This window comes from Delphinapterus leucas, unplaced genomic scaffold (assembly GCF_059928025.1).
Source record: "Delphinapterus leucas isolate spDelLeu-1000000601 "Yukka" unplaced genomic scaffold, BTC_Dleu_Yukka2 spDelLeu_asBTCV2_sq25, whole genome shotgun sequence".
NCBI classification, from domain to species: domain Eukaryota; kingdom Metazoa; phylum Chordata; class Mammalia; order Artiodactyla; family Monodontidae; genus Delphinapterus; species Delphinapterus leucas.
The window spans coordinates 15,447,716-15,468,581 of NW_028322234.1; the positions used below are offsets into that span (position 1 = coordinate 15,447,716).

At 57.8% G+C, this 20,866-nt stretch overlaps 1 protein-coding gene across 2 annotated transcripts in view; it reads right to left on the reverse strand.

Moving 5' to 3' along the window:
- KDM4B (lysine demethylase 4B) overlaps nucleotides 1-20,866 on the reverse strand; it is a 133,627-nt gene that overhangs the window by 69,622 nt on the left and 43,139 nt on the right. For both annotated transcript variants that reach the window (XM_089905610.1, XM_089905609.1), the window contains exons 5-7: nucleotides 18,090-18,265; nucleotides 17,066-17,180; nucleotides 10,158-10,351 (exon numbers count right to left, since the gene is read on the reverse strand). In XM_089905610.1, coding sequence (XP_089761736.1) covers nucleotides 10,158-10,351; nucleotides 17,066-17,180; nucleotides 18,090-18,265 — 485 coding nt within the window. The remainder of the gene's footprint in view (nucleotides 1-10,157; nucleotides 10,352-17,065; nucleotides 17,181-18,089; nucleotides 18,266-20,866) is intronic.

Below are 20,866 nucleotides of genomic sequence, written 5' to 3' on the forward strand. Positions count from 1 at the left end.
GCATCGGAACGTGGCCACTGCTACCACCATGTCTTCTCACACTGTCACACTGTCACAGACAGTGACAGATTCTTACACGAGCAGCAGGTAAAAGATGACACGACGTTTGCCCCAAAGTGGAAACGGCCCAAATGTCCACCAGCAGTGGAACACGTAAACAGGTGGAGGCGTGGTCACACAGCAGAAAACGCTGCAGCGTGAAAACGGATAAACTATCACCACGCACGGCAGGGACGAATCCTCCTCGCAGACAGAGCAGAAACGCAAGAGACAAACCAGCCCGTGTGCGTGGGGTTCAAACCCAGCCAGCACTCAGCCGTGTCTCCCAGGGACACAGACGCACAAAGACAACGGCCCAGAGAAGCAGTGACACGCGGGCCATCGGAAGCAGCTCTGTGGGGTGGGGGGAATGGGGCCGCAAAGGAAGGGGGGCCAGGACAGAGAACGAGGGGGTTCATTTCCCAGCAGCGTTGATTGGAGAGTCATTCGATAAACTGTATGTATGTATCCATCTTTCAGCCAAGTACAATATTTCACGTATTTTTCTGTACCACGTAACGTCTTAGGATAAAAACATTTACTGAAAAGGGAACACACCATGACAGACATAGTCCTCAGGTACCCCTGAGGCTCACATCCCTGCTCTCAGTCATTCCAGCATCCCTCTCGGTGCTGCTGGGAGGGGATCTGGCTGTTATAATTAAGGCCCCAGATCAGCAGATCCTATAACTGGGAGGTTACTCTGGGTGGGCCTGACCTAATCTGGTGAGCCCTGGAAAGGCATCGGTCCCTAAGTCAAAGGGGCCCAGTGTGAGGGGACCCTCGGTACCAAATGGACCTTCCCCAGAGCTCCGGGTACGGGTCCGGCCCGCCGACACTCGACTCTGCGTCTGAGGCCCTAAACCGAGGCCCCGGCAGGCCCATGCCTGGGCGCTGAGAGCCGGTCACCTCGAGCCGTCTGTCTATGGGATCAGCTGTGCAGCAGCAGAGAACTAAGACTGCCCAGCTGGGGGGAGGAGCAAGGACATCAAAACTATCTGACAGAAGGACGCCATACCGTCCACATCTGCCCAGTTTGGGTACTGGGCACTGTTCTGTTAATTACCCTCTTCCCTTTTCCGAAACTTGAAGTATTAAAAAAAAAAAAGAAAGAAAGAGCACACTCCAAAGAGGACAGTACGGAAAGCGGGGAGGTGTGACTTTCCGGTAGAGACACCTGAGCAGCACGACCTCAGCCAGGGGACCGAGGTCGACACCAGCAGTGATGAGTCATGTTGACGGCAGGCACCCCGAGACAATGGACGAGATGGCCCCTCATGCGTGGTCCTCCTCCCAGCACCCAGAGCCCCAGCTGTGGGAGAAAAACACCAGACAAGCTCCCACTGAGGAAGATTCTACAAAATCTCTGACCACAGTCCTCCTCAAACCCATCAAGGGCATCAAGAACAAGGAAAGTCTGGGAACCCTCCTACACAGCTGGTGGGAATGTAAACTGGTGTAGTCACTATGGAAAACAGTATGGAGGTTCCTCAAAAAACTAAAAGTAGAGCTACCATATGATCCTGCAATCCCACTCCTGGGCGTATATCCAGAGAAAACTCTAATTCAAAAAGATACATGCACCCCTATGTTCATAACAGCACTATTCACAATAGCCAGGACATGGAAACAATCTGAATACCCATCAACAGAGGAGTGGATAAAGAAGATGTGGTGCATATACACATTGGAATATTACTCAGCCATGCAAAAGAATGAAATAATGTCATTTTCAGCAACATGGACGCAACTAGACATTATCATACCAAGTGAAGTAAGTCAGAAAGAGAAAGACATACCATACGCTATCACTTGTATGTGGAATCTAAAATACGACACAAATGAACCTATCTGTGAAACAAAAACAGACTCACAGACATAGAGAACAGACTGGTGGCTGCCGGGGGTGGGGGTGGGGGGCGGGGAGGGAAGGATTGGGAGTTTGGGGTTAGCAGATGCAAACTATTACATATAGAATGGATAAACAACAAGGTCTTACTGTAGAGCACAGGGAACTATATTCAATACCCTGTGATACACCATAATGGAAAAGAATATGAAAAAGAAAATATACATGTATAACTGAATCACTTTGCTGTACAGCAGAAATTAACACAACGTTGTAAATCAACCATACTTCAATAAAATAAATTTTAAAAAATTAAAAAGAACAAGGAAAGTCTGAGGAACCATCACAGCCCAGAGGAGCCTGAGGAGATGGGATACCTGAATGTCACAGGGAACCTGGATGGGGTCCTGGGACAGAAGGCGACACCAGGGACAAACAAGGCAAACTGAATGAAGCAGGACCCTAGTCAACAAGAATGTACCCATAAGGTTCATTAACTGCAACAAATGTCCCAGCCTCATGTAAACTAATAAGGAGGCTGGGTGTGGGGTGCATGGGAACTCTCTGTACTGTCTTCTCAGTTTTGCTGTAAAATCTGAAACAGTTCTGAAAAATAAACTCTTTCAAAAGGAGAGAGAGGGAGTACACCACCAAAACAGTGGGTAAACAGACCGGCCTGTGACAAACACAGAAGGAACAAGGAAACAGTGCACCGTTCGCACCGGGCACCCTCCGTCACGAACCCTCCCACCCCTGCTCACCAAGAAGCCAATTTCCAAATCCATCAGCCGTACCGCTGCCCGGCTGCCCAGGCTCACGGCGAGGCATCAGAGCATCGGGAATATCAGCAGAGCCCCCAATCAGCCTCATCGGCCCTGGAGGAGAGCATATGGTGAGATTTTCCGTCGCAGAAGGCTGACCTTCCTCTGCCGAGCGGGATGTTAAAATCACTTTGCGTTCCCTGAACAAACACCAACTGTGCCTGTCCCCACCAGCACTGCGAGATTCAAGGAGGCAGCCTGCGGGAACGGACCCTGCTGCCTGGTGAGTGGAGCCCTTGGGGGAGCACTGGGATTCCCAGGTCCACGATCTGCCCCGAGCTGCACGCAGCACAGGTTGTCGCCTGACGCAACTGTCTGGCTTTGCTGGGGCAGCACCAGGCTACTGAGTTTAGTGTGGGCGAGGCTGGCAAGAAGCAGTCAGATGTTTGGGCTGATCTGTGATTCAAACCATGCTGTGTCACGCTGCACAAAAATCCTCTGAAGTTGCCTGTTGTCGCATCCGCCAGGTTAATTAATGATGCAATCCTATCCTCATAGCCTGATGACACAACGCCCCAATTTGAGACTCCAGCATCAGGAGTTAATTTTCAAATGCCACAGCCAGCTTCCAGTTTCAGATTTCCGGCACGATCCTGACAAGCAGAAAGGCTGGGCTGTTGGCATCGGGGACGACAGTGTGGTCCCGACAAGGGCGGACCAAGGGCTCTATGAGGAGGGCGGGGAGGGGTCCCGGGGTGGGGGGGTAGTAACACGGCTGTGCTTCCCATTAAGCCCCCGGGTGCTCAGGCCCTCCTGGGCACATGCTAAACCACTTCTCCCAACGCTGCGCCAGCGTCCCCGTGCTGCTGAGCTCCAGGGTGTGTGCGCGGCTGCAAAGCCCAGCTGGAAGTGACAGCTCCCAGCAGGGGCTCTCGGTCACCTCGCAGAACGCCAGGTCTCCAGTCTTCAGGGCATGGTCCCCGGGGGTGGCGGACGGGACCCTGGAGGCCAGACTCACGAACTGCCTGAGTGAGGAGACACACTGTCCTTTCCTGACTAGATGCATGCATGTGTGCTGCCACACACACACGTGCACACTCCAGGGTGACCAAGCACCGAGGGTCCCCCGGGTCTGAGAGGGTTTCCAGGATGCGAGACTTCCGGCTCTGAAGCTAGGAAAGTTGCGCTGGTCACCCTAACGCCAAGGTCACCGCGCACCCTGGAAGGAGGCAGTGGGCACACGGGTCAGGCACACAGGGAATAAACGACAAGCAGGCCTGCTGCTGTGGCCAGAGCCACCGTCAAAAGAGGTGACGGAGAAGGTGCCCCTTGCTGCCCACAGCCCTTTGCATCAAACAGTGAGTGCACAGCAAGCTCCGGACCAAGGACCCATGAGCCGGGAAGACGGGCCTCGGCTGGTCGTGCTGTTTAGGACAACAGCCATCTTCTCTCAGAAGGAGGATCCTTCTGCAGAGACGCGACCACCCCCATCATAAAACCTCCGACGAGCAGCTTCAGGCAAGGCTGCATGGACTGAGGACAGACTCCGCCAGGGATGCTGGGTCTGGTATCTCCGCAAAAAGATTCAAGAAAGCTCGGGGCCTTGGACAGCACGACACTGCCACCTTATCTGTTGTCTTTTAATAAACAGGGGTCCTAACACCTCTCTACTCTCTGGCAGTCTTGCTCTCAGGAAGAGCTCTCTGCTCAAAAACATTCTTTTTGTTGCTGGCTTTCTGGTCACCATGGCCCAGGAGGCAGGGCAGAGGAAGAAGGAGTCTGCTGGTTTCCCCAGTGTGTTCACGAGGTACACACCGAGCCTCCCTGCATCATCCCGACGGGTCTCTTCCCCCGGCCCCCCAGGTGCTGCGGCCATGTGGAGCTGCTGAGCGAAGCCGCTTGGCTGAGCTGCGGCGCCTCTCTCCCCAGACCGAGGAGGAAAGGAGGCAGCGCCTCTATCTCACGCTGGCATCCTGTATGGGGACGGGGCGCAGTGCTGGGAAGCTAAGTTACCAAAGCCAATCTGTGCAGCCGTCACACTCCTACCAATCTCCACTCCAGACGGTGCCCAGCCAGCCCTCCCGCCGCCGTGGAGCAAGGCGGGGCCGCGCCTGAGTCAGGGAATGGCCCCTGCTCCCCGCTGTGCCAGGCTCTCAGAAGCCACGAGGTCACCCAGGGACCTCCTCTGGGAGTCACCAGCGCTCTCCACCACGGGCCTTCGGAGCTGCTGCCTGCGGTCGCTTTGCTCGGCTCCATCAATCACCAGAATTCCCAATTCTGCCACCGGGGACAAAGCAGAGGCCCTGGTGGCCGCCCGGCATTGTGGTCCAGCAGTGCCACCTGTAGCCAGAGCCAGGGAGTCTACGGCCGGGAGGAGGGCGGGAGGCGCCTGTCCCCTGGGGCTCACTGGGGTGATTAATCAACGCCCGCAGGGAGCATGTCTGGGCAGTGGGCTGAAGCCGCCTGGGGTGGGCCTGCAGGGAGGTCCCGAGGGGCCGGGAGGGCACCCATCAAGGGGGAAGGGAGCAGCCCAGCAGTCCCACCCCGCCCCCAAAGGAGCAATAGACCCCTGAATCCTGAGCCCAGCACATCCAGCCTCTCTCCCAAGCTGCAGCCAGAGGCTGCAGGGGCTGGACCACATCTGCACAACAGCTCACGCCCCTCCTGTGCCCCACAGCAGGGAGCACATGCCCTCAAACGTGCACGTGCGCACACACATACCCATGCCCATGCACGCACACACACTCACACACGCGCAGGCACACCTCCGGAGTACCAAGTGCAGGCTGAGATGACCGCCTGCTGGGTGTCAAGTTTCCCAGCAGCAAAAGAAAGGCTGCCCGTTCCCTCTCCTGTGAAAACCCCTGAGTGAAAATGCCGAAGAAAAACCGTAGGTGCAATGGAATCAAAAGGAAAAATTCTCAGCGCACCCTGGTGCAGCACTCAGGCTTCTTAAAGGTCAGGGAGGGAGCGAAGCTCTGGGAAAGGCTCCCCGGCCCCCTCACCAGCAGCCCCTCCACCGACTGCCCTCAGGGATCCGCCCATCACACCCCAGGACCATCCACGAGCCAGGGGGGCTCCGTGCCCTTTGTGGGAGCACAATCCGAGAGACCCTCTCCCCTGCCCCCGCCTCGGAGCACCTGACACCCAGGCCAACAGAAGCCAGAGGGCGGGAGGGGCTGGGGAAGCAGAGAGAAAACTAACTGCGGGACCTGCCTGACGGCCACGCGGGGAACACCGTCTGTCCCGTCCTGGGGCCCTCTGGTGGCACGTCCTCCACCCACCCGCATGTGGGCACACGGCAGCTGCTGCGTGTGGATACGGAGCCCTGCATCTGGGCAACAGCGTGAAACGACCCCAGGTGGGTGTGTCACGCGCTCATCTATGGATACAGTTCCTGGTGACATGCTACCCACAGGGACCCAAAAGGGCCGTACCAGGGGTGGGTATCGAGGGAGGCCCGGCAGACGGAGCAGCCCTGGGACGGCTGACCCAGTGCCACCCACGGGCTCCAGGGGGTCCTCAGCCCTGCGGGAGGAGGCACTCTGAACCAGGCGGAGCTGCTCTGCCTGCCTCCCCAGGCCCACGACCTCCTGGCCCCGATGACCAACCATCCGGGCCGCTGCAAGGCTGTGTCTATCTTAAATCCCCGTCTCCAAAGCGATCTGAAGCTCCCACGTGCTGCGGGTATTCTTAGCCTGGCTGCCAGAGAGCGCCGCACAATGCCGGCCTTTCGGAGCAAATGCCATGCTGTTATCGACACCGGGCTGTGCGCGTCACTCTGACACACAAATCACACCACCAAAGTAGCAACAGACCCAGAAAGGCTCCAGAAGACGCCGTAAACCTGAGTAAGTCGACACTTTCAAAAAAAAAAAGTGCTACTGAAATACCCCGAAACGGTTGCGATCAAGCTACCGCAGACGCAAGAGCACGGTGTGATTCGGGAGACAGACGTGGGAACGGATCTGCCGGAGAACCCCGCCCCACAGGGTCCAGGGGAAGGCAGGGAGCAGGGGCACCACCTTCCCGGGCATCCTGAGTGGCTCCCTGCACCCCCAGCCCAGGGAGAAGAGGACACCTCACCAGCCCCCGCACCCCACCCCTGCAGAGGCCCAGGTTGACCCAAGAGGGAGTGCGGCCTCCACACGACATAAACCTCTGTGCACGGGGGCTCCCAGGGGCTACGGGGTCGCTGTGCTCCCAGAACCCCGGTCTCCTGACAGCAGGGGCCACCCGAGCAAACCAGGGGTGCAGCTCAGGGGGCAGGGGTGCTGCGGGCTGTCCTGGGGGACAGGCAAGCGAGGGGAGCAAGGCACCGGCCCTGTCACCCAGGGGCCGCTGGCCCTCATGTTCCCAGCACCCTCTCTCTGGGGGACATTCCTCAAACCCAGTCCCACTGTCTTCCATCCGCCCTCGATCCCTGCCGCTTCTCAGAGGCCCCCAGCCGCTCACTCCTCCCTGCCCCCCCAGGCCACGTGTCCCCAGAGAACACACTAGGGCCCCAGTCTCCTGAGACCTCCCCATCCCCAGGCAGGCCTGCATCTGAAAGCTCAACCTTCCTTGCCCAGCAAGTGCGGGGACCCAGCAGCGGCTGCTTGCTTACTTTTTCTTTCTTCTTTCTTTTTTTTTTTTAAGGAAAAGGTGGGTTTTCTCCCCTTTGGACCCCTCTGGCTGGGAGGCCCTGACCAAACCCAGGGCTAAGAGCTCCCACCGCCCAAGGGCAGCGGCTCCGTCTCCCCCTGCTGCTGCTTCCAGGGGGCCTTCAGAATATCACTGCCACTGCCGCTCAGAGGAGTCTACGAAAGAGTCTGGGAAATTTCCAGCAGCGCACAGAGCCAAGCCAGAGGGAAGGGCGGGAGCGCCATCTAGCGGCCCTCTGGGGAGTCGCGCTGGGGCATGACTGGGACAAGGCCACTCAGAGACCCGGGCAGACGTCCCTCCCGCCACCACCCCACCCCATGAGACACGGCCCAGGCCAGCGAGCTGGGCCCAGCAGTGCGCGCGCGTGCGCGCACACACACACACACACACACACACACACACACAGGTACCTGACAAATACACACACACACACAGATATCTGACACTCGTCGCACATTGGTACCTGATCCACACATATACACAGACTTATATACACAATACAGACATATAGATACCTGACAAACACACATACAGATACATCACACACACAACACACACACAGATACATCACACACACAACACACACACAGATACCTAACAAACACACACTCACATACACACACATAGGTACCTGAGACACATATACACACACTTATACAACACACATATACATACACTCATATGCATAATCAGACACACACGCCCATGTATATACACACACACTCATACACACTGACACACTCATTTTTATACATACATACACTCACAAACACAAATACACAAACACACGCACATACATATACGCAGAAACATACACTCACATACCCCCTCAGACACTCTCACACACACACCCCCTCACATGCACGCATGCAGCCCCAGCCTGCGGATCTATCTGCATGGGGAGCCCGAAGGCCACTCACCTGCACTCAGCCCGCCAGGCCCACGGGGAGGACGCTGCTGTGCGAAGCGGTGGGCAGAGCCCCTAGGGAAGCACCCCACAGGTGTGGGCCTGGCGCAGAGCCAGGGCCCCTCCCGCCAGGCCTGGACTGGGGCCTCCATGCAGTCCCGGCCTAGCCTTGCCATGGGAAGTCGGGGGGACGGGGCAGCCACGCAGTCACTGGGGCCTCCTGGGCGGCTCGGGGACGGCACCCTGACCAGGAAACCCCTCCACTCGTGCGCAGGACCACACTGCAGGCGTGAGGCTCAGGCCTTTGTTCAACCACCATCACCAAATATACCATTCTCTCTCCAAATCTTTCCCCAAAGGCAAATACTTCCCCACCCAGAGGTTCCAATGATCAAGGGCTCACGTAAAGCCACAGAAGGCCACAAAAGGGGAGGAGTGGATTGAAAACAGGAAGCCCGTGGAATTGTAACAGGATCCCAGCAAACGCACAAAGTAGCACCACGCGAAGGCCAGGGGGCCTGTGGCCAGCAGAATAACGGCCCCAAAGATGGCCATGGCCTAATCCCGAGACCTGTGGACATATCACCTCACGTGGCAAAGGGGACTTTGCAGGAGGGATTAAGTTAAGGTCCCTGAGACAGGGATGACCCTGGATTCCCCGGGGAGCCCGGTGTCATCACAGGGTCCCTCATAAGAGGAGGCGGGAGGGTCAGAGGCAGAGAGAGACGGGAGATGCTGCGCTGCTGGCCGTGAGGATGCAGGAGGGGCCGCGAGCCAGGGAGGCGGCGCCTCTAGAAGCTGGAACCGATGCGGCCCTTGAGCCTCCGGAAGGACCAGCCCTGCCCACGCCCGGATTTAGCCCCGTGAGGCAGTCAGCCTCCTGGCTCCAGGACTGTCAGAGAACCAATGTGAGCTGAGTTAGAGCCGCCAGACCTGCAGTCCTTTGTTACAGCAGCCCGGGGAAACTCACACGTGTCCCCAGCCTTCCCTGCCCATCTGAGTGGGAACCGCTGCCAGGCAGCGGGGCAGGGGCTTCACTCGGTCCACGGCAGAGGCGAGGAGAGGGTGGTCACACAGCCGACGGCCGACAGGGAGACCTGGCTTCCCACCCGGGTCCGCTGCTCAGAGGGCCTGCTCCCGCCCCTCAGCAAAGGGCCCCAGAATGTCCCTGTTGACTTAAGGGGGTAGGGGGCCCTCCCCCAGGCCGGCAGGCACAGGCTCAGCCACGTGGGGCTCAGCTCTCTGTTGGGACAAGGCAGGGGCGCCTTGGCCAGGGTCCGCCTGGGTCCCTGCTGGGTGGCCCCCCCAATACAAAGGTGAGGGTTCACTGGCTGAGCTCCTGAGCGCCTCTCTGCTCCCCTGAGCCGCGATGATTATTGTGACAACAGAACCTTCTAACAGCTGGGGAGAGGCAGGGCGATGCGAAGCCCCCAGCTCAGAAGTCTCTTCTAGAAACACAGCGAACAAAGACGGCCTCCTGCCGGCCCCCTGGCAGAAGCTGCGTGTCAGGGGAGTGCTCAGCTGGGAGATTCCAGAACACGACCGTCTTGGCAATCTGCCCCAGCCTGGGGGGCCCGTCGCTCACAGAGTGCCCTGCAGGGCCCAGCATGCCCGCCCACACCCTGCAAACGGCTAACACCACCCCCCAATCTGGAGGCCAAGAGGGAGGCGAGGGGAGGCTGAGAGGCGTTACCGGAAGCCTGGCAGCAGCCATGTTCAGTGTAAGGTGCTCTGAGCGCAAACCACAGGCTCCGGGGATCTGTAAGCGCGTTTCTGGGGGGCGTGCGTGCCCTCATCTAGCGGGGGCTGGGCCGGCGGAGCCCCCAACCCCGACCTCTGCCTGCCCTGCCCGACAGCCCCAGGTGCAGCCCCAGGAGCCACGACAGCCCCCACCCTCGCCCATTGGGCAGCCCCGCCTCCCTCAGCAGCGGCCGGCAGGGCTGCGGCCGCCCCTCACCAGGACTTGGGCTCCCCGAAGTGCAGGTAGTTGATGCTGTACAGGTCCATGTCCTCCGTGTGCCAGGCGAAGGTGGTCTTCCACATGCCGAAGTACAGGTAGGGGGTGTTGACGCCCTCGATGATGGTGCCGCACTCACGCTCCACCATGTCCAGGATGGTCCGCAGGTTCCCGATGTTCCACTGGGCCACGTCCTGCATGGCGGCGAGCACACGGTCAGCCTGCCGGCCACCCCGGCCCCCGGCCTCCCCCACCGTCACTCGCCCCCAGACGCCGTCAGTGAGACACCTGCGTCATTCCCTCGGAGCCCGGGCCGCGGTGTGACCCCCTGCCCAGGGCCCAAACAGCATTCTGCCCCACACCTGCCTGCTTCCGAGCCTCGCCCACCCCAGGGGTCCAAAACCCACCCTGGGCTGCGCACACCCCACAGGCACAGGCCCCCTGCCCCAGGCCAGGCGGCCAGGCAACGCTTCCCCTGGATCCCATGTTGAGCTGTGTGTGAATCATGGGCGGGGAAGGCCTCGCTGCGGCCACGGTTGGTGGTGAATAATTCACGTGCCTTGAAGTCAGTGACACAGAGGAGGAAGAACATGCCGAGTGGGGCTCCCAGCGACGTGCCAGACAGGCCTTCCCGCACCTTCCCACAGCGGAGACAGGGACGGCACTCAGAGCCAGGCAAACGAGCGAGGGATCCCCACCCACCAGGCTCATCTATTCCTAACGCCACGAGCAAACAAACCCCGTCTTGTCGTAAGAGCTCGTAAAACATGCTTTCATTGACTTCCAGTCCCCGGGGAAGCCTCGGGGCTGCTGAGATGCTGAGTGCACAGCAGCGTTCCTTCACGCCCCAGATCCCCCCAGTGCCACCCACCGCGTCCACGTTTTAGGCCCGACTTGGCAGGTCGGTCTTTGCAAGGTGAGCTGTGGCCAGAGCCCAGGACACGGAGGAGGGCCACGATCAGACCCCCACCACGAGCATGAGAAGCCCAGGGTCGCCTCAAGTGGAAGATGCCCAGGACTGGGGGCACCAGCAACCAGTCGCCTCCCCAAAGCCCTGTCCATTTGCCACCCGCCCCCATCCAGCCCGCCCCCATCCAGACAGGGGACCCGGGGTCTAGACTAAGCTGGGCGATAACTCACCATGGGCCAAGTCATTCTCTGCTCCGGGCCTCAGTTTCCCCTCAGTACAAGGAGACTGTTGTACTAGGTCAGGCACGGCAAACACATGGCGCCAAAGCCCCAAATCCTCTTCCAGAACCCAGGGCAGGCTCACCCACTGAGCTTTGCCTCGGCCCCCGCTGAGCCTGCACTGGGCCTCGGAGCCCTTCGCGGGGCCATGACTACAACCGTCGGCAGCACGTGAGAGCAAACCCAGAGGTTCTCAAGGGACAAGCCTCCAATTTTTGAATTTTTATTTAAAAACAAAATTTGGGGTCCTCAAGAGAATGAGAACATAAGCCACAGACTTGGAGAAAATCTTTGTAAAACATAAACAACTGTTGTCCAAAATATACAAAGAACTCTTAAAACTCAAAAATGAGAAAGCAAACAACCCACATAAACACTGGGCCAAAGACCTGAACAGACACTTCACCCAAGAAGATACACTGATGGCAAATCAGCACATGAAAAGATGCTCCACATCATCAGGGAAATGCACATCGAAACCACAGCGAGGTACCACCACACACAGATAAGAATGGCCAAACTCCAGAACACTGACGACACCAAATGCTGGCGAGGATGTGGAGCAACAGGAGCCCTCATTCACTGCTGGTGGAAATGCAAAATGCTCCAGCCACTCCGGAAGGCAGGTTACAAAACTAAACATACTCTTACCACACGCTGCAGCAATTACGCTCCTTGGTATTCACCCAAAGGAGTCGAACGAAAACTCATGTCCACACAAAAATCTGCAACCGCTGTTTACAGCAGCCTTATTCGTAATTGCCCAATCTTGGAAGCAACCAAGATGTCCTTCAGTAGGTGAATAAACCACGATATATCCAGACAATGGAATGCTATTCAGATCTAAAAAGACATGAGCTGTCAAGCCATGACAAGACACGGAGGACCCGTAAATATTGGGTTGGCCAAAAAGTTCGTTCGGGTTTTTCCATAAGATGTTACATATGACTAAGTGGAAAAAGCCAATCTGAAAAGATTATATACTGTATGATTCCAATTATAAGACATTCTGGAAAAAGGCAAAACTATGGAGACAGTAAAAAGATCAGTGGCTGCCAGCGCCTGGGGGAAGTGGAGTGATGAACAGCTGGAGCACAGAGGCTTTTTAGGGCAGTGACACTATTCTGTATGACACCATAATGGCGGATACTTGCCATTATACACTTGTCCAAAGCCATAGAAGGTATGACACCAAGAGTGAACCTGAATGTCAACTACGGACCCTGGGATCAGAGTCCCAGACAAGGGACTCAATGTAACAAACGTACGGACAAGGCATCAACGTAGCAAACGCACAGCTCTGGTGGGGACGCTGACAGAGAGCGAGGCTGAGGGCGTAGGGGAGCAAAGCACGTATGGGGACTCTCTGTACCCTCCTCTCGATTGCGCCATGAATCTGAAACTGCCCTAAAAAAGATACCTATTTAAAACTAACAACAATTATTATTATTACTATTATTATTCAGGATTCCACCTAGCACCAAGACTACACAGTGGGGGAAAGAATAGTCTTTTCAATAAATAGTGTTGGAACAACTGGTTGTCCACATGAAAAAGAATGAATTTGGACTCCCTCTTCATACCATATAAAAAAACTAACTCAAAATGGATCATAGACCTAAATGTAAGAGCCAAAATTATAAAATTCTTCGAAGAAAACATAGGGGCAAATCTTCACGACCTTGGAATTGGCAAAGGATTCTTAAATAAGACACCCAAAGCACAAGAAATAAAAGAAAAAATAACAGAAAAATTGGACTTTACTAAAATAAAAACTGCCGCACTTCAAAGAACACAACCAAGAAGGTAAAACGACAACCCACAGAACGGGAGAAAATACTCACTAATCATTTATCAAGTGAGGGACTTGTATCCTGAATGCATGAAGAATTCTTACAACTAGATAATGAGAAGACAAATAACCCAATTAAATGTGGGCAAAAGATCTGAATAGACATTTCTCCAAAGAAGATATACAAATGGTCAATCAGCACATGAAAAGACCCTCGACATCATTACCACCAGGAAATGCAAATCAAAGCTACAATGAGATACTACTTCACACCCACCAGGATGGCTAAAATAAAAAATACAGAATATAACAAGTGTGGGTGAGGATATGGAAAAATCAGAACCCTCATGCTTGCCTGGTGGAAATGGAAAATGGGGCAGCTGCTTTGGAGAAAAGTCTGGCAGGTCCTCAAAAAGTTAAACATGGAGTTACCATGTGACCTGCAATTCGCCCCTGGGTAGCTGTCCAAGAGAAATGAAAACACATGTCCACACACAGACTTGTACGTGAATATTCAGAGCAACATTATTCCTAATAGCTAAAAAGTGGAAACAATCCAAATGTCCATCAACTGGTGAATGGATAAAGAATATATGCTCCATCCATACAGTGGCATATTATTTGGCCATGAAAAGGAGAAAAGCACTGATACTCACTACAACGTGGGTGGACCCTGAGAACACGATGCTCAGTATAGAAAGCCAGACACAGAAGGACACACAGTGTGTGCTTCCATTCATATGAAACGTCCAGAACAGGCAAATCCACAGAGACAGACAGTGGGCTCGTCATTGTCGGGGACTGAGGAGGGGGATGGGAGTGACTGCTAATGGGGGTGGGGCTTCTTCTGGGGATGGTAAGAATGTTCTAAAATTGACTGTGGTGATGGCTGCACAACTCCGTGAATATACAAAACAACACTGAATTACACGCTTTAAACGGGCAAATTGTGTGGTATGTGAATTATATCTCAATAATGCTTAAAAAAAACCCAGTAAGTCTGATAATCAACAAATAAATAAAACCAATCCAACTAGCACTAACCTTCCAAAACTCTACATGGAAAAGGACAGGTCATTTGACAGTCAGGCGTCTGACTCCACGCCCACCTGTACACGAGCACATGAACTTCAGTTATTCCATCCCATCAGGCTGCTGGGGTCTAATTCCCTTCCAAGAAGTCACGATCCATAAACCGAGCCGCAGAGCCGCAAGCTGGGATCGGGCTGGCGGGAAGAGCTGGGCAACACCAACCCCCAGGCACCAAGGTCCACACTGTGGCCAAGTCAAGAGGACAGCTGGCCGAGGTCACAGGGCATAGCCAGCTGGGGCCACCAGTCAGACAGCCTAGGTTCTAACACCTGCTTGGGACTGGACACAGAGAGTGGGACTCAGCAAGTTTCCCAGCCACAGAGCCTCGACGTCCCCACTTGGAGTTGCGGGAAAATCACCCGGTTGCTCTAAGGACTAAACATGGTGTATAAAGAACAGAGGCGTGGGACTTCCCTGGTGGCCCAGGGGTTAAGAATCCGCCTGAAAATGCAGGGGACACAGGTTTGAGCCCTGGTCTGGGAAGATCCCACAAGCCTTGGGGCAACGAAGCCAGTGCACCACAACTACTGAGCCTGTGCTCTAGAGCCCGCAAGCTGCAACTACTGAGCCTGCAAGCCACAACTACTGAGCCTGTGTGCTGCAACTACTGAGCCCACATGCTGCAACTGCTGAAGCCTGCATACCTAGAGCCCGTGCTCCACAATGAGAACCCACCGCAATGAGAAGCCCACGCACCACAACCAAGAGTAGCCCCCGCTCGCCTCAACTAGAGAAAGCCCGTGCGCAGCAACGAAGACCCAACGCAGCCAAAAATAAATTAATTTAATTTAATTTAAAAAAAAGAACAGAGGTGCCTTCCTGCCCGGGACCACGCCAGGCCCTGCCTGCAGAGGCCCAGGGGAAACAGCCCTCCTTGCGTTCAGAGACCAGACGTGTCCCCGGGGACACGCACCGCGGTCCTTCTGCCCGAGCAGCTTCCAGGAGGAGCCGCGAACACAATGAAACTGGAGAGGGATGGAGGCCCAGCACTGATCCTGGGCTGCCAGGGAGGGTGGTCCAGGCCTTGGTGGCCTGGTGTGGGAAATGGGGGCCCTGGAGGTTGGCCCCTCTCCCCGGGCCTGGAGGCCCTCAAAGAAAGCGGAGAAGCAGGGGGAGCAGCAGACAGGCCCCAACAGGCCCCAGAAAGCCCTGGGGCCACAGCCCCGCCAGGCCCCCGTCAACCCGACCCAGGAACTTCTGCACTGGCCCAAGGGCGAGCTGGCCCACGTAAAACCCACCTGTGTAACCACAAAACCTGCCACAAACAAGGTGACCAATCCTGGCATTCAGAGGTGTGTAGCTGGGAGATGGGGGAGGTGCGCCCGGGTGCGGGTGCGGGTGCCGGTGCCGGCGGGAGTCGACGGTGAGGGACCTGGGCTGCAGAGTGTGCGACAGGGCCTCTGGGGCCGCGTCCTCCGAGCAGGTGCAGCCCTGCTCCCAGGGGCTGCGTGCTCACTGGGAGAAGGCCTGGCCTTGCAGGTCATCTGACCCTTTGGGATCAAGGCCAAGAGTGTGAGCTCAGGGTCCGGGACACGCCCACTGAAGGACTGCCATGCGCCCGCCAGGCCCCATGTTATTGATGGGGAAACCGAGGCCCAGGAAGGAGGAAGCAGGACAGGGGCAAACTCGGTCTGGACCCCCGGGGCAAGGGCGTCTCCCTGTGGTTCTGGGGGCAGTGGGTGAGCTCACTTCGAGCTTGACCTGCATCTTCCAGGTAACAAACTAACGCCCTCAGCACCATGCACCACAAAGCGGACCCACTCGTGGAAGGTCCGGGCCCAGGTCAGCTGGGCTCCGTGAAGCCGGTGAAGCGAAGCACTGGCAGCGATCCTCGCTGGGACCTGAGCGGCAGTCGTGTGTTTCCCACGCCTTTTGGGAATCACAAGCCGCCTGTTCTAACAGGCTCCTCCCCTGGGCGCCAAGGAGGGTCCCAACCCTTCTCAGGAGGAGACTTTATTCCTGCCCCCACCTCCCCGCTACCCAAAAACAGGGGGCAGCTGCCCTCAGGGGAGAAGGGCTGAGCGGACAAGAGTCTTCCCCCCAGGTGGCCTTCTGAGGAACGACCGGGGGGAGCACGCAGGGAGGCAGAGGGGGCCCCCGGGGAGTGGAGAGGGCCATGTCCTAGCCCAGGGTACCCCGTGCAGAACACACCCAGGAGAGATTCAGGCTTCAGAGCTTTGAAATTAACCCCGGTAGATCCATCCCAGGGTTATCCGAGGTCCCATAAATATTTATAAATTGTCCCCCCCAAAACACGATCCCACTCAAACCTCCCTCTGCTTGATGCCAGCACCCTCGGGGACCTCGGCATCAAGCCTCGACCAGGGCCTGTCTCGCCCTTGGACAGGCCGTGGGCGGCAGAGGCCCAAAGGCCGAGGAGCAGGGCCCTCCCAGCCCAGCACAGGGACTGGACGTGAGTGGACCCAGGGGTGGCCTGGACGGCTGAGAACTCGGGCTCCCAGGTTTCCAGGAAGATGGAGTGACAGAAACTTGAGAAGAAAAGCACTCAAACAACCGAGAATTTAGAGAGGCCCCTGGGAGAAGGGACGGAACGCTCGATGTCATCTTTTTAGAACTGCATTGTGGCTGGGCTGCTAGGTCAGCGGCCGAGCATGGGATCAGGGCAGGGGCAGCACTATGACCTGGCAGGGAAGATTCTGCAAACCTCTGGCTTCTTCCTTTCATCGCGAGCTGGCACGTGCCTGCAACCAGAGCCCAAAGAGAAGGCCCCGTGGAGCGTTCCGTGTCACCCCAGCCTCTGTGGTCCAAGGTGGAGCCCGCTCGCCCCCTCCACACCTCCACATCCACCGGGACGCCTAGGGGCCTCGGTACTTACGTCATCGTACAAGGAGCCACTGATGTCAGCCCCATAGATGGGCGACACGAAGGTGAGGTTCTTCCAGTACTTGCGCTCCAGGTCATCGAAGTCCTGGTGCCGGGGGGTGCAGTACCTGGGGACAAACCGAGCATGTGGGGCTCAGGGCACCTGCCAGACACACCGAGGGAGGGGCTCCGCTCAGATACCCACCCTCCTGGCAAGGGCACGGCCCCGGAGCCCACGGATGAGCTGTGGTGACTGCCAGGCAGTGAGGTGGATGGATGGCGGGGGGGCAGCCCTGCCTGGAACGGTACCCAGGGATCCCGTCTCGCCAGCTATCAGGGCCCGGGGCCCCCAGGTCAGACCACACGCCAGGGCCACGGGAGCCGGAGGAGGGACCTGGGTTTTGACGGTTCTTGTCCTCCTACCACCCTGCCGACACCGACAGGCACCGTGGTGGCCAGGGACAGGGCATGAGGGGACAGACAACGCCTGCTCTCACAGGACGCTTGTTTGAGAGCAAAGAGACTGCCAGAGACGCACAGAAGACTTCAGCGACTGAGGGGGGCTGGGAGCTACGCAGAACAGGGGGAGTGAACAGCGGTGCTGTGTGCCAGGGAGCGTGCCCGCGTGCCATGAGCGCCCACGACGCGCCCGTGAGCTCCCGGGAGTGTGTGTGCATGCCCAAGTGTGCCATGGCGAACCAGGCACTTGGGGAGACGTGCCAGGAAGCCCCTCTCTGGGGAGGTGCTGTCAGAGCCGAGACGTCCTGGCGGGGGGGGAGGCGCTCCGGGGACAGGGGACACGGGCAGGCCCTGAAGGGCCTGCCCCGCAGCCAGCGCTGAGGGCAGTGTGAGGTGGACAGCGCGGCCCTGGGTCGGGTGAGGGTCTGGATTTTGCCCCTAAGAACCGGGGGACTGTGAACTTGGGGTGCTGAGGCCCACCCAGGGCACACAGAGTGGGCTTTGTGGGGGCTGCATGCGCCCCGCCCTCCGCACCCCGAGCTGGCGTTTCACCCGCCACGCCGCCCAGGCCCGCGTACTTCTCGCTATTGGCCAGGCGCCGGTACTCCCCAACCGTCATGGCCTTCTTCTGGATGTTATACTGCGTGAAGAGGCCCGACTGGCCCGTCACCACCTGCTGGATGGGCGCTGGGATGACCACGTCGTCAATGTCGTCGTACGTCTGCCGTGGCTTCCACTCCTTCGGGGGGATGATCTGCGAGACGGAGCGGGAGGGTGGTCAGCGGCGCCTCCCCTGGGCTCGGCCGCTTGGGACTGGGTGAGGGGCAGGGAGAGCCTGGGGGCACCTAGCACCCCCTGTCCGTGTCACCGAGCTCCCAGGAGACCCGGGGCCAGGCCTATGTGGGCACCACCCGGCAGGGTAGGGGGCTGTGCCTGCCTCTGCACGGGGCCAGGGCCTGGAGAAGTGGGAGCAGCCCCAGAGGACGTGCGCGATCACAGAGTGAGCAGATGTGGGCAGGCTGGGCTGTGTGCGCCCCTCGGCCTGGGATGCACTCGCTGTGTCCTGGGGGCTCTGCTACCACGCCCTCTGGCCACCACGTGCCCGGCTCGGGACTCCGCGCGGGTGAGGCCCCAGAGCAGAGACCCTGGTGCCGCAGTGCACATTCATTCCAGCGCCCTCGCTCCAGTGACACCTACTGGGGGCGATCGCAGCTCTAGGTGGTGGGGAGACATGGGGACACAAAGGACTCAGGCGAGGGCCTGAGTCCCGACTGGAGGGCGCAGGTGATAAATCCCGGCGAGAAAAGGAAATTGTAGGACAGTAATGAGGGTAAAGCGGGGCTGGGTGAGCCGCCCAGAGGCAGGAGGTGGGGGGCGGGCAGTGGGGGGTGACAATTCCAAGTGGGAGGAGGCCTGAGAAGGTCACACCGCAGCCCCCACCCCAGCAGGCGCCACCACGCCCCTCCCCCAGCAGGTGGCGGCACCCCGGCCCACCCACCCCACCCCAGGAGGGGACACGGAGGGTGCCACGGATGGGGATGGACCTCCCCCTCCACGTTTCCTCTCCACCAGTCGGGGGTGACCTCTGCGCAAGCCCCACGGGCCCAGGTGGGTGTTTGCAAGCCCCGAACCTCCTTCCAGGGCGTCCAGTGGGCCACCCACCCAACAGCTCTGGGAAAAGGAACTAAACCAACCCATTTTTGGTGCATCAGCCACGCACCCTGGAGAAGCCGAACCCTCTCCCAGCTCAGGGCCACCAGGGAAGCACACGGCACTGAGGCCCGAGTTGGCCGACAGCTCGGGAGCGGCTAAGTCCACTCACCATCCCCAGGATCCCGCTGTCACATGGGTGCAAAGAAATGTTTTGCTTGGCGACGAAAACACTGACTCTCCAGTTCCTGCTAAAAAGGGTGCTGCCCACCCACGACTAGCACGCATGGGGGTGTCCACCCACATAAATCAGTAACAACGACAGCAGCGACGATGAGAAAGTCAGCGCTCCTCACCCGGGCAGTCCCGCCCCACGGGGAACACTGGGCCATGTCTGGGGACGTCTGTGGTTGTCAGGACTGGGGGAGCTCCTGGCATCGAGGGGGTGGGGGCAGGGAGGCTGCTCCACACCCCACAGCACCCAGGACGGCCCCCCAGAGAATGACCTAGCCCTCATGTCAGCAGTGCCAGCAGGACCCTCATTTAGAGTTAGATGGGAACGAGCCCCCTCCCAGAAGACACAGCTGTTCAGTCGCAATGCCACGGGCGCCTGGCGTGACAACAGGGTGCTGGGCTCAGCCTGCCCGTCAACCGTTTTGTTAGATTCCCAGTGAGAAATCTGAGGAGTCAGGTGATGAACTAAAACACTCAAGGCTAGAAATGCAAAAAATAAAAAGGAGAGAGGGGGATTTCCCTGGTGGCACAGCGGTTAAGACTCCACGCTCCCAATGCAGGGGGCCTGGGTTCAGTCCCTGATCAGGGAACTAAGATCCCACATGCATGCTGCAACTAAGAGTTCGCAAGCCACAACTAAGGAGCCCACCTGCTGCAACTAAGACCCGGCGCAACCAAATAAATGAATATTTAAAAAAAAAAAAAAAAGAAAAGGAGAAGAGGGCCCATGCCTCCAGGATACGGGATGTTCTTGCAGGGAAACGGGTTGTGGGCTGAGGGATCCGGGACCCCGAGCTGCTCTTTAACTACTTGGCTGATGCCTCCTCGTTGCAGAAAAGCCTGAGTTTCCTCCTGGGGGAAAGCACAGTGACCCTGGACCGGCTCCCCCGCCCCAAGTCTGTTGGAGAAACGCCTCCCTAACCAGGCTGCAGGATGAATGGACCACTCCTCAGCCCTCCGCTCTCAGGGGAGAGCCTCGGGCTCAGTCCTGTCCCCTCGGGCTCTGCTGTGTGACATCTGGACACTGGGGAGGAGCCGGCAGATGCTCCCGACACCTGGCTCACACGTGTGAACTGCACTTTCCCAGGCACATGCTAAGCGGGTTCTGGAAAAGCGCATGAACAGAAGGCCACTGGTCTGGAACCCGAAGCTTCTGGAAAAATCCCTCAGCAAAGCACCACGGCCTAACACCCTCAAGTCTCTGCAGAGCAGGATTTGAAAGGAGGCTCTCCAAGCAGAGGACACCTGAAGGATGTCCCCTAAAGGCCCATGAGCATCCCCACTGTGTGGCCCTGGACAGACCCTGACTCGAAGCTGCTAGGGGGCAAGACTCAGCCAAGGCCAGGAGGACCGAGAGGCCACACACCCAAGGGAACGGCGTGACACCAGGGAGGTGGCCAGCTTGGCGGGCAGCTGGGGCAGGTGTGGGAGACCCTTCTAGAGGGAAGGAAGTGAGGGGCCGGCCTCTGCC